General features: G+C 38.3%; 1 protein-coding gene across 3 annotated transcripts; it reads left to right on the top strand.

Moving 5' to 3' along the window:
* Positions 1-638: 638 nt before the first annotated feature.
* Positions 639-14538, top strand: RB195_007785 (uncharacterized protein; the record flags this gene model as incomplete). Of its 3 annotated transcripts, XM_064181616.1 has the most annotated exons (16): positions 1742-1879; positions 2738-2843; positions 5479-5576; positions 6537-6621; positions 6957-7047; positions 8130-8236; positions 8651-8772; positions 8839-8994; positions 10507-10593; positions 10659-10834; positions 10889-11002; positions 11339-11467; positions 11534-11636; positions 11698-11768; positions 11888-12042; positions 12573-12709. In XM_064181616.1, 16 exons carry the CDS (start codon positions 1742-1744, stop codon positions 12707-12709), a joined length of 1875 nt encoding a protein of 624 aa, XP_064038395.1. The 3 variants fall into 3 exon arrangements, with proteins under 3 accessions (XP_064038393.1, XP_064038395.1, XP_064038394.1); XM_064181617.1 differs by lacking the exons at positions 1742-1879; positions 2738-2843; positions 5479-5576; ... (9 more) ...; positions 11888-12042; positions 12573-12709 and adding exons at positions 639-650; positions 13948-14538; XM_064181615.1 differs by lacking the exons at positions 1742-1879; positions 2738-2843; positions 5479-5576; ... (11 more) ...; positions 11888-12042; positions 12573-12709 and adding an exon at positions 14041-14538.
* Positions 14539-19540: the final 5002 nt, after the last annotated feature.

Genomic DNA, 19540 nt, shown 5'->3' with positions numbered 1-19540 from the left:
TTATCCTACAACAGAAAAAAAAGTTAAATAGAATATGATAGAACAAGAAGAAAGAATAAGAAAAAAATTGAGATTTTTTGCTGCTTTCAAGCTGGAAGAATAACACTTGCCCCACCAAAAACTCTAGGAATCAACGTCAGAAGAAACAGATTCTTCTGATCTTAAAAAAAATAATAAAATCTTCAATAAATTTCCTGAATTTTTTCTTGAATTTAGTCATTTCTTTTCTTCTTAAAAGATTAAACTTCCATTTGGGTTATCCGGAAAGATTTTATGCTACGATCGCTCTAAAATATCTTAAAATATTCACAAATGTTCACGTTCAGCCGATCTCAGCCAATCACATTTTTACTCTCGACAGAGCCTTAGGCAAGAATCGCTGGATCCGCAGAAACACCAGATTTTTCTCGATGTTTGGGAGACGAATAGTCAATTTTTAGTAAATAAAAGAAGCTTTTTGTCATCGAAGGTCAGAATCCTACCAGAATCGTTTTTTTTTTCTGCGCTATCGTGGTACTCCGCAAAGTATGTACACACATCCAGAATGAGTTCAAATTATAAATGCGAATTTCTAAGAATAAGGGTGATTTTTTTATGTTGATTGGTTTTTTCTCAAGAAATAATAGTGATTTGTGAGTATGGATGTGAAAGTACGTGGGAAATGACCGTTACTCAAGAAAAATTTAATATTCTTGAATTACGAGCTTTTTACACATATTTTAGCATCTTTTTGGATAATTTTCAACCTATTTCACGAATTCAAATTTATAGCGCCTTTAAATCCCTAATAAAGTAGTTTAAGAAAAAATTTTGGCAGCGTTTTTTTAGAAGAGAAAATCACTAATATTTCTATAATAGAGATATAGCCTATTTTCGCTTACATTTTCATGATCCGGCAATCATATTTGCGGATTGATATGAACTTGAACTGTCCGGGAAAAGTGAAAATCGGATAAAATCAAAACAATCCAAAAATACTTATTTTATTACATTTAGACGATCATTCCGAATTCTCATCCATCCACACAAAAAAAACTATGCATCCACCAAATACTTCGACGATTTTAGTGTAGATTGTACAAATTGAACGAAATCATCGTTTTTTTATCCGTTAATCCGAAAAAAAAACCCACAGATGTTCTGGTGAAGTGCATCTCATTTTCACGCCGTTCGGACACAAATCCGTTCACCGAAGTTTTTTTTGTCTGGTTTTTCGCTGATCTGACCAATGTTCTAATAGTTTCACCGTGTAGTGCAGAATTTCTTTTTTCGCGTCCGCCCTTCGATTCTTTTTCATTCTTGTTAGGATTCCTCTTTTTCCCAAAAGAACTGGATTGGAGCTGGTTCCAATTTTTAGTTGTCGACCATTTTTTGACAGTTCCTTTTAGTGATGTTTTATCTGTCGAACGTCTTCGTAGGATTTGAAAATTTCTGCAGAATTTGCACAATTTCTTCTAATCCTAGCGGTGGAATACGTTGCTGCATCGACTTTGCTACCGGTATCTTTTCGTTTTTTACTCGTTCTGGATCGTCTCTTATTCTTCGTATCCGAGAATACCTTCAAAAATTGAACTCTGTGCACTGATTTTTCTGTCGTTTTTCGCTTTATGTCGTTCATTTAAGCTTATATTTTATGTGTCCGCTTGCTTTGTTTTTCATTTTAACCTGCATAAGCCGTTTTTATATTTCTTAGGCTTCTACAATTCCTAGCAATGGTTGTGCGGAAAGCGGTGATTCTACCATGAAATGGCGATTGGTGCAGTATCTCGCAGCCGTTCTGCGGGCAGCTCTGCTCGTTACTGTTGTCGACGGCCGCGCTGTCCTCAACGATGACCACGTCGTACATACAGCACTTGGCACTATTCGTGGTGTGCCACAGGTTCGTCAACATCCTTCACGTTTACTAATAGTTTCCAGAAGATTTCTCGTAAAATATACGACCTCATACGTCCGCGAGTGCTTGGGAAAATCATGGATCTGGGTGGGAAATCGGGAGAATCAGTGAGTTGCTCCTGATGCCTGGGCGGGTTTCCTTTGCTCAACCACGCTGCAAACCATTTTATTCCCTCAAATTTGAGTAAATAAACAACCAATAATAACAAAAACAAGGGCACAAAACAGATAGAAGAGGAAAGGAATGGAATGGAACAGTGAAGAGCTTCGACCTTCTTGTACAGAAGTATATGCGCGGGTCGAGCTCGATGTTACCGTTCTGGAGCACCCTCAGATAATAATTTCTGAGGTTACAAATGAGTCATAAGCTAAGAAAATAGAGAAATAAAAATAGAAAATAAATAAATTTAAAAAAAAAATAAAGCTAAGAAAATAGAAAATAAGGAGCTAAGAAATTAGAGTCTCTATAGGTGACAGGAGGCGGATGATATTTTCACGCTAGAATTGTGTGTTTATTTATTTATTTATTAAAAAAACACCTATAGATGTGACATAAAACAGAACCCCCCGGAAAAAAGTGCTCAGTAGAATTTCGTCCCAGGCTTTATACAGTAAAGTTGGCCTTTTTTAGCACGTTGTGTGGTGGATTGGCAGATCATTCTTCTCCTATGGAAAAATCCAAGAAATCCTCACAAGAGATCCTTTTTTAAACTCAGATCTCTAGAAAGTTTCAGAAAGTTCCTCACTGAAGCAGTTTCTTTTCTCACGACAGATTTTTTCTTTCCGAAATTCAGAACGCTAAAGAATTCTAGAACATTCCAAAAAAATTTTTCTTTTTTTTCAGCAATTTCAAGGCGAACGTGTCTCCGCATTCCTCGGAGTCCCCTATGCTCGATCACCAGTCGGTATACGACGATTTGCTAAGCCGGAAATGGTCCAACCATGGACGGGTTAGCTTTATAGAATTATTTTCAACTTATATGTATGTATATGCGTTTGATTGGACTGAACTTGATTCATATCTCTGGATTAGAGAGGATCTTTTTCTGCCAAAGTAAGGATACGCGCGGCGAGGCCCCTCAATAAGAGAGCGTAGAAAAAAAAGGTTAAAAATACCGTGCGCTGGAAAATATTACTTTTCGAAGGTCATTTTTCGGGTTTTTTCCGGTTTTCTCGGATGCTATAAGATCGCTAGGGGTTCACGATCCGTGCAGCTCAAATATTGATCGGTCAAAATCGTGTGATCTTAACTTCCAAATCGATTCCACTAGAAGGTCGCACCCTCTGGGTGCCGGTGGCGGTGGCAGTGGCCTCATATGATTTTCCTTTTCTATCGAGGTGTTTTTTTTTTGAAAATATAATAACCAGTAATGTACCCAATGTATCTGTTACCACATTCCTCACAGAAAATTCGATATTTTTTATTAGTATTATCCATAATATTATTATTATACTATTATTATTACGTTTTATCTCTACATAGAACTATGTTTGGAATTATGTTTAATTTAATTAAATTTTAATTTTAATTTATGAATTAATTTAATTTTGATTTTAATTTTTAATTTTAATTTAATTCATGATTGCCAATAATTTGATTGTTTTGTTAATTTTCATACTACTACTAGACATCTTTTTCATGTCATGAGGTCATTTCGATACATTTCTTTTTTGCACAAATCCTTCTGAATCCATGCGTTCAGGATAAATGAGTAAAAAACAACAAATCTTCAGTTCTTCTGTTGGTTCTGAAGGTTTTTCCTCCAAAAAGTGATTCTAGAGCTGAGTTAACAGTGGCGATTTACAGTATACTGTAGAGGTGCAAACCTATAAAGTTATAAATCAGCTATAAACTGCTCACACGTGATGCTTTCCCTGAAAATCGGGATTGGGATCCTACGATTGCTAGAGATTCTTCAAAATTACTTTTTTTTTCGAAAAAAAAATCGCTAAATCCAGAGATGAGTTAATTGGGAATGAGCGGTATGTCATACTGCATTTTTTTTTAAAGCCAAGCTTGTTTTTTTTTCTGATGTACTTCCGAATTATTTTAATTCACAGATCGCTTTGATCTACAGCTGTCTCGGTCATAAATCCGCAATCTTTCGCTTCTGAATCCATGCGTTCAGGATAAATGAGTAAAAAAAAACAAATCAATTCAGTTCTTTTGTGGATTCTGGGAGTTTTTCCTCCAAAAAGTGATTCTAGCTGAGTTAGCGATGGCAATTCCCGATGAAACATGACGGGAGTGCGGGCTAAATGTCTCCGATCGATCATCAATCCATGAACGTCCACAATTGCATCGTGAATGGCTACTAAAGTGCCGTTTTTTATACACTACTTGGTCTTTACGACATTGTCAGCGCCATATGATTGATGTCTTGAAGTGGATTCGACTTTTGACTTGGATCCTACATATCGTTTTTGAGGGTTCCCTGAAGCAAAGTCCATGATTCTCCTTTTTTGATCATCTTTTGATTTGATTCATCTGATCCATAGAGTCGACAAATAACTCGTGGCGGTTTCTCTTTTTTCAAACACAAGAAATGTAAAATAAACAAATAATAATAAATACAAAAAGTAAAGTATTTGCAAAATTTTAAGTTCTAGAAAATTTTCTAGAAAATTTGAAAAAAAAAATGCTAGAAGATTTCACGTTCTACAAAGTAGTTCTATTTTTTCCTCTTAATTTTATTGAATTTTGTATTCAGTTGGAAGAAAACAAAGAACTCCCAACACTTTCTGTTTCTCGCATTTAATCGAGGGGTATTAAAGCCACCGAGGCTGTATCGTGAGATTTGAACTAGGTATGGATAGTTTCGAATAAGAATTCAATCTAAAAAGAATCTAAAAATTTCAAAAAAAAAGAACAAACGAACGAACAGCAAAACAGCAGCAACAACAACAACAACAACATGATAAAAAAATATCAAGCATCGCGAAAAAAATTCAATTATGGAATCGACAGTGAAGAAGCGATGGATGGATTAGTAGCGGAGAGTATACTACTGATTGATTTGGAGTATACTTTTAAAAAAATAATAACAAAGAATAATAAAAAATATATAAAAAAGGGAAATATAATACAAAAACAAGACAAGAAATAAAATAAAATAGATAATAATAATAAAGAAGTGTTTCTTTTCTACAACAATTGGTCGACCGGTGTATAATCTGTCCTTTAAGACAAAAATTCTCATTTTTAACCTCGAAAAGAAAAGGACACCGGTATTTTCAAGCCTTCTACCCTCACCATACCAACAACACCAGCGTCAACTTTATTGACCTTGTCGATTCAATCAAATTTCGAAAATAAACACTGTCAAAAATGCTCTATTTTGTTTACTTTACAGTCAATGTTGACGATCTGAAAGAGCAAATGACGATAAATTAAAAAATCAGAATGCAAACATTTTGTGGAGGAAAGAAAAACAGCCTCAAACATTATATGTGACTTTTATATATACTTTTTTGTTATATATTTCTATTTATTTATTCATTTACTCTTCTTCTTTTTTGTTTGAATTTTTAGGCTCGAAAAAAGGATCACGAATACAGCTGAGCCTCATATTTTTTTTTGTTCAGGTGAACTGGAAGCGCGAACGCCAGCTAAGGCTTGCTACCTCACCATTGACACGGCATTCCCACAATTTCCTGGAGCTGAAATGTGGAACCCACCAAATGTATGGTTTTTTTTTCAGTTCTCGAGTAAAAGCAATCCAAGAGAAGCCAGGAAATTTGACAAGAAGATGCTCTTTGAAAAATAGAAACGGCAAAAATTTTTTTTTTTAGGTTTTCTTGAGGGGACAAAGGTTAGATCCATTGGTTACGTCATGATCCATGATTTCCGTATCGTTCAAAGACCACCATATTCACATTCCGGTCTTGATGTATTAAATAATAATTACTTAACATGGATAAAGTAAAACGACTATAAACAAATAAACGAAAAAAAAAAAACGTATTGACAAATAAATGCGTCATGATAAATAGTACTAACGGGCGTAATAAATACTAAATAATGTTAATATATACGAGAATTGGTCTCAAAAATATTTTCGTCTATTTCAATTGTACTTATTTTATTTTCGCTTATGAGGGGATTTTCCCAAGTAATCTTGTGATTCTAAAAGAAGAAGAAGGTAGGGTTAGGGTAGGCCAAAATGATCTACTAAGTTCCAGAGCTTCAAATGGAACGCTTTTTTTCATGGTGGCTCGCATATAAAAACTTTATATACATCGATTGTTCCGCATAAGCTACAGTAATTATACATTGGCTACAGTAAGTTTGATGGGAGTAAGAACTACATCTGGCCCTCGATATTATTTCCATCCGTGGAACCTTAAAGGGATCACCCCACGAATCTGAGGTGGCTTTGAGCGTTCCGGCGCGCTATTTTCCACAACGAGTTCGATTGGAGCGCGCCAGCCGTGTGCATGCTCCGCATCTTCCGGACCGTTTTCACGGCAATTAAGAAGAAATCGACGGAATCACCCTCCTTCACATAATCTACGATTCCGTATACGAATACTCCTCCTGAAATCCGTATCATCTCAGATTCGTGGGGTGATGCCTTTAATTTTTGTTTTTTTTGTTCTCGTTCATTTATGGCCAAAATATGTTGTATACGAATTTTTTTAAGGGCATTAGTGAGGATTGCCTCAATATGAATATTTGGGTGCCAGCAAATCACGATGGTTCCGTTATGGTATGGATCTATGGTGGTGGTAAGTGAACAGAATGTTGCTTTTCAAGAACTGCTTCCATTTTTGTATCGTTGAACTACTACAGTACACCAAATAAACCAATTAGCAATATGAGTGCATTTCTAATTTCGTTTTTTGTGGAATTAAATCCGGGCCGAACCATTTCATTTCAAATTCCTCATCTCTTTTCTGTCTCGGTTTTTTTCACTTATTTCCTTTATGTAATTAGAATGCACTTTTAACAATGAATGGGAAATTTGATTGCATGCCATCAAATGGGTTTCTTTGTTGCACTTTTTTTGTCTTCATTTTGTCCTAGCCGACATGGAAAAATGACGTCATTTTCTTTTATTCAGGCTTCTTCAGTGGATCACCATCATTGGATCTTTATGACGGGACGACACTGGCAGCCAAGAAACATACTATTGTTGTAAACATAAACTATCGGTGAGATGACCTTTTTAATGCCTATTTTTCACTTTGATTTGGTAAACAAATTGTTTTCGTTCCCCAATATCGCCTTCTATTTTAAAAATAACCGATGAAGAAAGAAACAGGTAGATTTACTTTGTTTTCAAAAACATTCAAATATGTTGAAGTATGGTTTTTTTGTTCTGTAATTCCGATTTTTTGTTTAACAATGAGAAATTACAGTATGGTTGTGAGGTTCAGTTCGTAGTTGTAATTCCGAGGTGTGAATTTAATCAGGCTAATCTAATTTGAACTCCGATTTACTTAAGGATTTCAACGGATTAACGCTCGATCCTCTGCTGGGCGCCATCATGGATAATCCCCTCCTAAGAAAAAAAAAACAGTCCCCCAATATGCTTTAAGGTAGCATAAATCACGAATCGGACGTGATGAGCGAATCCGTGGGAAAGGCTAGGGAAGATGAGGTTGTAGACTCAGATTCACGGGACTAGGATTGGTTCCGCTCATCTCTCCCTAATCGCCGGGGGGAAAAAACGGCGTAGAAGACGAAGACGTTAACGAGCGTGCCCTTCAAGGATTAATAAGCTCTGCTGACCATCCTATTCAAGTGAAACCAATGAATAGACTGCTGGGAAGACCGGAAAGTGTACATAGATGGGTGTTCTAACGTAACTCGTAGGGAATAAAGCGGTTCCCACAACGATACTTTTACGAAGATTAGGGGAAGATCAGCGGTACCATACCCGGGTTCCGCAATCTACATCCGCATCTCTAGCTCTTCCTGTGGATTCCCCCACTACGACAGATTCGTGGTATGCCGCCTTTAAAAATGATGCTGTTCTAAAATTACTAGCGATTCTAATTACACTCTAATTACAATGTAGTGGTAGTAGATTAATTATTTAATTATCTATAAATTGCTATGAACGGACTAGTTATCTAATTATATAAATATAATTACTATTTGCAAATATTCTTATATTTTTTATTTCTTTTTCTTTATTTGTAAATTATAATTAGATATGGTTATTTTTGCGTTTTTCTCTGAAACTAGTCCTTCGAGGACAAGTTCTGGAAGAATCTGTTCTCTATTTTAGACTGGGCCCTTTTGGTTTTCTCTACCTCGGCGATGATTCTCCGGTACCAGGGAATATGGGTCTGTTAGATCAACAAGCTGCCTTACAATGGCTGCACAATCATATAGGTGAGGTAAAACAAGCTTCTAACTATGTTATGACATGAATTAGGCCAGGTGTGGAGCAGTCGGTAAGAGGCCTCGCTGTGTGTACGCGATCGATTGGAGGTTCGAATCCGCCCTGGTGCCACTCAAGTTCTTCTCATTCCCCAGGGATCGATAGATTGTTACCGGACTTTTCTGACAACAATTTATCTCGACGAACAAACATCGAACAATCAATTTGTGGATAAAAACACTGACGTGACACATCAGCTGGCCCTCGCAAGTTACCTTTTAGGCTAGACAGAGGCTCATAAACCTCAAATGATTCTGAACTGAAATGAATGCGATGGGGCGGACAGATTAGCTCCAGACCCTTTCTTTACCACTCTCCCATGTGCTTCACTAAGATTCCTCAACTTCTCGAATCCATTTTTCTAGGCTCCTTCGGTGGTGACCCATCCAGAGTCACATTGTTTGGGGAATCAGCTGGATCCGCGTCCGCTACAGCTCATCTAGCAGCACCGGATAGTTACCCGTTCTTTAACAAGATTATTGCCAGTGTAGGTTCAAATTTTGTCAGTTTAGCTTGTAGAAAGTAAGCAAATGATGGTATATATTACTTCCAGAGCGGAACTATAATGAACTCTTGGGCCAGTAGGACACCGGACACAATGTATGAGTTATCAATTCGACTCGCTAAACGATTGAACTGTACCACGAAAGGAATTGATGCGGCTACTATCCATACTTGTTTACGTGCACTTCCAGCAAGTGTGATCCAAGTGAGAATTCTTGTTGCTTTTGCAGGAAGTCGCATTAAAGCTCTCGTCCCTCTGGATGCAATAAAAAAACATTGAAGTTGGCTCATAGGATGATCAGCATAAAATTAGGATGACTTGCGGGAAAAAGTCTCAGGATCAGCTGATAAAGATATATTGATTTGTTTGAGCTGTGGCCAAAGATAAGTACAGATCTTTATTAACAGCTAACGTTTCGACGCTATCGTCTTCGTCAGAGCCTGGAAAAGTCGAAGCCATTAGTAATTTATCATTTCAAGCGCCTTATCACCTACAGAAAGCATTCAAACGATAAGCGTACTCAATGAACAGCACATCGACCAGTGTGCTTATTACCTCATTTGTTAATATGATATCGCATCAGACCACCACGTACCACAATTATGAATAACATTACCCTTTACAATGCACAACTGTTGTAACAAATCCGATATGATCCGTATAGGGTCATTCACGAAGTCATTTTTCCCTTCTCGGGCGAATTGTTGCGCCATCGCCATAGTTTGACCTAAACCGAAACTAAGACGGGCAGCTAACACTTGGGAACTATAGTCGGGTCAAAACGACATGAAACACGGACATTTGCGCAAGCGGCTGCGCTCAAAGCGGAGCGGTGGAACGTAGCGGTTGGGATCGTGTAAGGAGCCACGCTACTGCGAAACACCTCTGCAGTTCGCCATGGTGCCACCTCGATTTCAACCGCTGTCTCCTCCGCACCGCTTCCGAGCGCGGCCGCTTGCGCAACGGTCTGTGTTTCATGTCGTTTTGACCCAACTATATCTAGGAACACTAGAAAAGTCGACTGTGGAGCTGTTAGTTCCATCCATGTTAGTCTAATAAATTAGCTAGACTATCGTATCATGAATCATCTGGCAAAATAGTGTGTATGTGTGTCTGTAAGGGTGTGGAGAGGAAAATTAGTTCCTCTACAGTAACTCATTTTGCTCTCTTCATATAACACGCTCTACAGTCGGGTCAATACGACATGAACTACGAGTGTAGTTGCGGTGCATTTGCGTACGCGCTCGAAACGGCGCTGTGGAGGCAGCAGTTGGAACCGAGGTGGGCCCGTCGTCAACTGCAGCGATGGGTGATGCTAGCAAGGATTTCACCACGCTCCCAGCCACTACGTTCCACCGAAACGCCTCGAAAGAAGCCGCGTACGCAATTGCGTACGTGTTTCATGTCGTTTTGACCCTACTATATTTCCAAAGTGATGTGATATAGTGTTTGTGTTTTACACATTTCAAGAATGACAATAAGTCGAGTTATATCGTGTATTAAATGAAGTGCAAATTCTAATCTGACTTACGTGGGTCCTAAAAGGAATGACTAGTTGTAGATGGCTGTTGGCTCTCTAAGCAGTTATCATTATTTGAATAGGTACTTGTTATTTAAACAAGTATTAAATTTGAAAATTACTCAAAGGAATCAGTCCTCGAGTCGATGAAATTTTTTTATGCGTAAATTGCTGCAGATTCATTACTAATTCTTTAGGTGGAAGCAGACTCGGTGTCAAACGAAATCGGCCTTCCGATGACGTTCGCGTTTGTTCCCGTCAGCGTTGATCGGAACTTCTTTAAGGTTAGACCAGCACAACATATGTTATGTTTACGTATATAAACAATCGCATTGATTTTTCTGCTTAGGGTGATGTATTTGAACGGCTACGGAGTAGAAATTTCAAAAAAGATGTGGCCGTCATATTTGGGACCGTAAAAGACGAAGGGACCTATTGGTTACCATATTACATGAGTCGATATGGTTTCTGGTTCAATCATACAATCTCTGCTGAGGATCCACAGAATAAAGCACTCATAACAAGGTGAGTTGCTGGGAATTTCTATGTTTTTCCTCCCACTGAAACATTTGATTTCAGATCACAGTATCGACAGTCGATGCATGCGTTTATGCCATATTTTGGAGGATCACCGCTTGTTGAAAACGCACTTTTGCACGCTTATCAGTTCGTGTCGGACCGACCAACATTACCGTAAGTGGGCATTACTTACTTACATCAAAAAAGGATAAAGTCACTGGCGTGTCAATCCACTCGGGATGAGCCGGGATCGTTGAGGTTTTGGAATGCGTGTTGGCCTATACAATGAATTGCGGGGGTCAGCTGATGTGTCAGGTCAGTGTTTTTATCCTCCCACACAAGTCTGGTACCAATTTATCGACCCCGGAGAGATGAAAGGCTTGGTTTGCTCTAGGGCGGTTTCGAACCCTCGACCGTGTGGCTACAACGGACCTCTAACTGACTGCGCCACACCCGTCCTTTGTCCTTACTTACATTAATTACTCTTCAAAAAACCATCCTCATTTACAGGGAACAGTTGCGTGACGGTATTGGACGATTTCTCGGTGATTACTTCTTCACCTGCAGTCTCATTGATTTCGCTGATATCATCGCGGACAACGTCTATGGGCCTGTGTACATGTATTATTTTACTATGAGGTAACTTGAAGACTCATTGTGATGCTTGAAAGAAAAAAAAAAACGAAATATGCGTATTCTTTCAAGGTCAACGGCAAATCCATGGCCAAAATGGATGGGAGTGATGCATGGTTATGAGATAGAATATGCTTTTGGGCAACCTTTTGCAAGGCCGTCACTCTATGACAAGGTAAAAGTCAATTACCATTTGGTTTTGAATCATTCCCCAAACAAAAAACCAATAAATTCAGAACTACCTCGAAACTGAACAACGCTTTTCCGAGTACATCCTACAGTTGTGGACCGAATTTGCCAACACAGGGTAAGAAAAAAATTGGATTTTAAGTTTATTAATTTAAAATAAAGTGAATTTAGTTGTTGAATTTGATTTGATTCACTAATAGAACCAAATCTCATATCTTTATCTCCCTCACTTTCTAGAGTTCCTGCCTCATATTGGCCGAAATACAATCGGATAGAGCGGAAAGCGCTTGTACTTGGCGATGAATCCACAAGGGGTGAACACCGTATCATGGTCGATGTTCATGGATCTTACTGTAGACTAATCGAAGAGGGAAAAACGGTTGCTGGCCAAGGTGCAGTGGAGAAGTTGATTTTCACTTAGCATTCAGAAAATACATTCGTTTTGAAATCTTCCGAAGTGGAATGTGCTGCCTGTGCCCAGGTAACTGACCTGGAAAGAGGAAAAAAAAGGGTTAAGGTAGCTTTTTGACCTAGGATGCCTTTTCACTTTCGATAAGTGTAGCGAAAAAAAAATCAGGTTATTTGAGATATGTAACTTGGAATATGCTCCAGATCTATTGTAGACGGTCACTGAAAATCATATTTTCGCCTTTAACACCTATTTTGGTTTGAATATGGTATCTAGAAAAAATTCCATCCAGTAGGCGGGACTAATAAACACAACCAACCTACTGTTAAAATCTCCTCGAAAATCTGTGGATGATCCCATCTGTGACATCAGTTTAGCCAACCCTCATTTCTCAACTCCACATTGGAGCGGTATCGTGAGGAAACAGGGGGTTTTGGCGGATAAAGTTTAATTCTCTACATTTGACAAACGGAAAAAACTATCAAGGATTTTGGACCACAAGCGAAGTTATAGTGTCGGAATGCCGTGCTCGTCGGACAAAACCAGCGGCGGTAATCGGAAACACCGGTGGTAGTGGCAACGAAAGCAATTCGGCAGCATCCAGAATATCGGTTATAGCAATCGTTGTCGCAATTATTCGACATTCGTAGTAGTCCTCAGCTGATAATTTTTTTGGCAATAATTGTGATGAACTCGATTAGAGTCAACTAGTCTATTCTGATGGTGCCTTTTTTACTTGAATATTTTTAATTCCGTCTCCATTTCACTTCAAGTAGGGCTGTAAATAAGATCTCTTGCATGTCTTGTATCCTAGCCGGATTACTTTCACTTCCATCGCCTTTTGCGTGTTTGAATTTAGTGATGATCGTATAACTGTAAACTTTTCACTGTTCTCTTTTTTCAACTCACAACTATTCATATGTGCTATCAGATCGTATCATTGTACCGTTTATGCTTCAATTCTTCATATATGTTTCAACTTTTTGTTTTAAAAATGTATTCACATTTTACTTCGTGACCGTTGAATTTATTGGGTATCAAAGTCATTCGTATATAAGTTGTTGTGTTGAACATTAGTTTTTTTTTTGAAATTCTATTTCATTTATTAAGAAATTGGCGTAGTGTAAGGAGGAAAAAATGACACAATGAATTGTTTTAAAATACAGACAGTTTTAAAGCGGAAAAACGTATTGCCCACTGATATCAATATTACGCTGATCTGGATTTTTGATTCTAATCAAATGAGACTCATAATCTAAGAAAGTGTGATGAATGTAATCAAAGAACTGATTTTTCCATTTCGGTTATCGCTTACCACGTGACAACTTGATGGAATGAATTTCGAAACACGGGGAAAGCGAAGTGTAAAGCGCGCGAAATGGAGGAGAGCTGTTGGACCTTGTCGCGTCTGCGGCACACGCCCTTTAGATGTTATACACAAGGAGTCGTGTCGAATCCGCGACAATATGAGGAACGGATGAAAATTAACTCTGCCGAAATATACTTCTCTATCCTTTGAAATCCAAATATCAACAATCGATTATCCCATCTTTCATTCGTCAGGACCATCTCTACAGCTTTGGTTAAGACGAAATATGAAAATATCGAACAATCTGTCAATGTTAAAGAAATATAAGATGGGAACAGATGGTATATGTAAGGTGCTTTTAATAAATGACTGTGGAAATATGATTCACAAGTTGACTTGTTTACAACACGGGCAAAACTTCTAACAGCGCGGTTTAAAAACATGGGAAACAAACAGAAACTCAACTTTAAGGTTTGTGGAATCTATCATTGCTTTTAGTAACTATTGTAAAATAACGAAATAAATGGAAACGATGCCAAGAAGAAGTCCAGTTATAAGCTCTGGTTTAGGACGCGTCAGCCTGAAGATCGGGGTGCTTACCTAGCGGCGAAGAGGGAAGCTAAGAAGGCAGTCTCCAAGGCGAAGTCGGACCGCTATAAGGCTGTGTACGACATGCTTAATACTAGAGAAGGCGAGCGGGCAGTGTATCGTTTAGTCAGAGCGCGTCATCGCTCAACGTTGGATATGGAGCACACCAAGATCGTTAAGGGAGCAGATGGAGCCGTTCTGCGCCGCTCTGGTCAGATCCTGGAAAGGTGGCGAGAGTATTACAATCGCTTGTGTAACGAAGAATTCTGTCATCCTCCCATCTCAACCGTTCCCAGCGTCGAGGGTCCTGTTCTACCAATTACTGCCGTCGAAGTCAGTGCTGCCCTCGCAAAAATGAAGTCGAACAAGGCAACCGGTCCTGATGACATACCTGCTGATGTCTGGGAGCTGCTAGGAGATCGAGGGTCCATGTGGCTCGCAACTCTACTTAACAAGATCGTTGCAGAAGGACGGACTCCAGACGTTTGGCAAACCTCCGTGACCGTGCCTGTCTGGAAAGGGAAGCAGACATTGCTGATTGCACCTCGTACAGGCCTATACGACTGCTGTGCCATACGATGAAGGTTTTTGAGCGTGTCCTAGAAGCTCGTCTGAGGAAAATTGTTAGCGTTTCACTCAACCAGTGCGGCTTTGTGAAGGACTGCAGCATTAGATTTAAAAAAAAAAAAAAAAAAAAAAAAAAAAAAAAAAAAAAAAAAAAAAAAAAAAAAAAAAAAAAAAAAAAAAAAAAAAAAAAAAAAAAAAAAAAAAAAAAAAAAAAAAAAAAGAAAAAAAAAAAAAAAAAACAAAACTTGAGTGATCGTTGAAGGTGAATGAACCGCTGAACGAACATCATTCTAACAACTCAGTTGATTAAATATTGGAAGACAACATTGTTTGGCGCATACACATAATATCTGCATGCGTATTCAGATGTGACATAGTCGGAATCTTCTCGATAGATCCGATCATACTGTTCAGCAAGCACGTGAATTGTCTTAAAACATTACATACGTTAGAAGAACTAACGTTCTGTTTCTGGAACTTGAATTAATTATTGAATCAAGTCTCATTAAAAACAAGTAAACTTTTGCACTTAGTTGAAATCATTACAATAGAAAAAATCAGACTGGGTTGGAAAAAAGAAAAAAAAAAGAGAATTTATTCTGTATAGTGGTAGGTTACACGCATAAATCACGCAAACCTAGGGAGAGTTACCCGCAAGAGTTGCTTCCGCACAATTCCACAATTCCTTATTAAGGAAAGGAAATAAATAAGACTTTCTATATGTATATAGAAAACAATAATGAAAACGTATTTAATGATAATGATTTAATGACTCCTTTTCAAATTATCCCTAAACAACGAGTAGCGAGAAAATGGAATGCAAAAAACCTGCAAAAATTAAGTCTAAAAAAATCAGCGAAGAATGATGCCAAAAAAAGCTCCACCAAATGGTGCTAGACAAATTTCGAAGAAGTATACTGGTGAACAATGGAAAATTTGTAGAAAAATGGAAACTGAACAGCAGAAAACCTACTGATCACTCTTGAAAGCCAGAATTTAGAGATAAAAGAAGGAAAATGAGGAAAGTGAAGGGAAGTAATCTAAAAATTTGGCATGAAAAGTTCAATATTAGTTTCTCAATGAAAAAAAGTGTGTGATCGATAGCAGTGCTGTTTCAAAGGCACTGATGTTCACGTTCGCTTTGAACGTGTAGGTCACATCACGTTTTACGTTGATTCGTCCACCATTCTTTGTGAAACATATGTTGGATGTGCCAGAAATTTTGAAAGCACGAGAAGAACAATTCTAACGGCTGCTATTTTTGCTATTTGCTCTCCAAAATTGCTGTCATAGGAGATATGTTCTGGAAGAAGCAGAAATTAGAAACAGGAGAGATAATCAGAAAACCAATAAGGAGATTAATTAAACTCTCGATTTGAATAGTGCTGAATTTGGCTGAATTATCATTTTCTCTTCGAAAGAAAGAAATTTTCGTACAGCACCTCATATGTGTCACATGTGTTTGTTAAACGCTAATGGGTGTATACTTGACTCGGAGGCAATACCGACACTCAGTACTGATTTTTTTTTCCCGAAATGTGTCCGCACAGTTTTCGAGAGGCGAACTCATTTAACTCATGTAATCGTGCACGGTGTGTTTCATATTTTGAATCCGATACACGAGATATCCACACTTATCCAGTGCCACAGTTATTTTTGCATCAACAGGTTGTCAGCATTAGCAATTTTTGGAGTGTATTTTAATTATTCGAACATTTGATCATTTCAACAAGTTCCCGTCTGCTAAACCAGAAATGTGAACGTTTTAAAATAAAAACAAGCCGAAAAAAAGGCATTGATGTAAAAGAGAAAAAACAGAACTGCAACAGTAATCAGTAATCGTGTTCATGCAGATAGAGAGGTTGAACACAGAAATTACAGCTTATTGGTTCTCTTTTCAATATCCTGTCTCTTTTTTTTGCATCGGTGAGACTCGGATTAAGACATTCATTCTATGAATCCAACCCTCGTTAGTTCATCTGATCATCTCGGATCAACAACGGATCAATCAATCATACTGACAAGGAACAAAAAAAAAGTGTGCTCGAAAAGGATCAAACAGCAGCGTGTGTTATCAATCTTCATTTATTTATCAAATGCAAACAAAAAGAAGTGGAGAACAAATGAAAGGAAAAGGCATGACAAAAAGAATTAACACAAAGTAAGAAAAAAATAGCAGATTGTAATGATTTCTTCCGCACATATATATTTATTTATTTATTACGTATGTATGTAAACTATGTAAACTTTCTAGCTTTCTGAGATAATCTATGAGCTTCTAAGATAGCCTATGAGAAGACTCTTTGTGTGGACCTGATATCTAAATGTTTTTCAATCACACTTGCTTAGTATCTGTGTTTGATAAGCTGTTGCTCGCAAGAAGGAGAGAAGACACCAATGGACAGGATTCAGAACCCCATCCTCCAACGCCTTGAATGACTACGACTCAATAGGAAGTAGCGTCATATTGGCTGCTTCTACTGGTAATTTTGAGTAATCTCAAGAAATTTTGAGTAAGAAGTGAGGCGTACTACGTTTCGCATGCAGAATAATTCTTTTAAAAAGAGTTTTTTTAATCCATTTCTGTTAAAATACTGTTTTGTGGTGTATTTATGAAAGATAAGCAAACGTATCAAGGTTAAGAAGACTGTAAGTCTTGGCAAACTCTGTTAAAATTATGAAGCCGTATGTGGATTTCACATTTAGTCACCCTGTTGGTTCATTCGTTCAAACAATCATGATCATGCTATCTAATAACGGGCTTATTTTCTCACGTGTATATGTATGTATGTGTTTGAAACGGAATCTAAGAATGGAGGGAGAAGGGTCCAGCGGCGTTATATAAATGTGCTCGCGCGATAGAACGGGGTGAGACGAGTCCCAGAGAATCGTATTGCTGCGCTAGCGCGGCAAAGCTGTAAAGCTGGGCAGGGATGGATCACACGACGTCAAATTGGTGTGCCTGCACCAAAAAAACGGCAAAACGGCTCAGAAAAGTCCCGCGTCGAATTAATTCTGTCCTGTGGTGCAGTAATATCGTGCAATAACTCCAAGTGAATTTCTAAAAAAGTGAATGAAACATTGTGAACTATTTTACTGCTGTGGTTGCGCTTCAGCTCCTTCACTCCGCCACATGTCTATTCCCACCGCATGCTTGCCTTGCCAGGTTGGTAACATTCTCCAGAAAATGGAAACATGCATGCAAAGGGTTGCATAAATAGTAGCCAACAGAGATAACTGTTGGGCGAAAACAGGAAGAAACCCCATACTTCGAAAAATGCTCTCGAATAGTGTTTACATTATATTGGTATCGATAGAGTATTTGAAGCTGAAGTTTGAATGTTCTCTAAATGTAGAACTGACGCGTTTAGAGAAAAAAACTATGAAATCTTGCGCCTAATTTTAGAAAAAGAAGAAACCGTTGTTAGAAAGACACAATTCCAATTTTACGGGAAATGCTATTGCTATTAAATTTCATTGATCAATGAATGCGAGCGAGGTGAACAGAAAGTGTTCAAACACTACGATTTTGTGCAGGACATTCAGGCTGGTGATTACATAAATATGTAAACAGTGAGAAGGTCGTTGGAAAACAAAATGTATTTGACGCGTACAGCACCTTTCACAAGAAATGAGATTTCCCTCCCAAAATCATTGTACTGCGAGAAACCTAAAGCTTTTCTTATTCTGTTTTAAACAATACTGTTTCAGATGTACCATAACATCACTGCTCCACCTGCTGCCGATAGAATCCTGAAGGAAAAGAAGCAATGACCTATATCTGGCACTACTAGCCTCTGTTTCCATTGTTGAACTTTGCCGGAAGAATAAACAATTCCCTATGACTTACTTAGAATTCAAAATACAATTCCCTAAGTTCTTCAGCTCCTAACAACATTTCAACAATATCTCATCAAGTTTTGGTTCAGTTAGTGACGAATCGAGTCAACGTCAACATCACTTACCAAACTTGAGAACATCTTGGATGACAATGGTGAGGGAACGAAACGAGTGGAAGAGATGCTTGGGCCCGCACGTTCAGTGAAGACGGGCCATCTAAGTATCTAAGTAATTGAAGAATCTACAGTAATTGGGTGTGACTAGAAGTTCTATGACAAAACCCTAGCTTGAATTCTTGTATACATGAGAGCATTTGTTCATTTTCTAATATCTGTTGGAATGATGACCATTTGGTAGAAATCCGTAATCACGCCACCAAACACTATGACGAGGTGAAAATCCGGCTCTCAAGTACAGGAATATGGTATGTGCCACAATAGCCACACCCACAAACAGTCGAACAAATACATTCACATACCTACAACGTTCCGATCAGATTCTCCTCCTGCAGTGAATTTCACTGGATCATTGCTTTCTTCTCAATTCCTTTATGAATGCCCATGTAATTGTGGCTAAAGTTGTTTCTACATATCTCAGTCTAAGGAAACATGAAATTATCCCATTGTTTGTCTATCATGCCGAACATTGCAGGATAGTGTAATAGTGAGGGTCCTGAAAAAGAAATCTGTATCTTTCTTAACCCCACGAATCTGAGGTGGTGCAGATTTCAGGTGGAGTATTCGTATACGGGATGGGAGACTACGGAGAGCAGGGTGACTCCGTTTATTTCTTCCTAATTGCCGTAAAAAAACGGCCCGGAAGAAGCGGCGCCACACAAGGCTGGCGCGCTCCAGTCGAACTCCCTGTAGAAAAGTGCGAAAAAACGCCTGAAGCCGTATCTTCCGGGCCGTTTTTTACGGCAATTAAGAAGAAATGAACGTAATCACCCCCCCCCCCCCCTCTCTCTCCATAGTCCCTCATCCCGTATACGAATACTCCACCTGAAATCTGCACCACCTCAGATTCGTGGGATGATGCCTTTAATCCACCTTCTACAGAATAGTTTTAATTTACCATAGTTTTCCATAAAAAATAGTTTCTCTCCATGTAACGAATATTTTGAGATAACGTCGCATACCTTTCTGATGTGGCAACATAGTCCACCTATTTGTTCCAG

Source organism: Necator americanus, chromosome I (assembly GCF_031761385.1).
Source record: "Necator americanus strain Aroian chromosome I, whole genome shotgun sequence".
Classification (NCBI taxonomy): domain Eukaryota; kingdom Metazoa; phylum Nematoda; class Chromadorea; order Rhabditida; family Ancylostomatidae; genus Necator; species Necator americanus.
The sequence above is the reverse complement of the archived record's forward strand: the minus strand, read 5'-3'. Positions and strand labels throughout refer to the sequence as shown.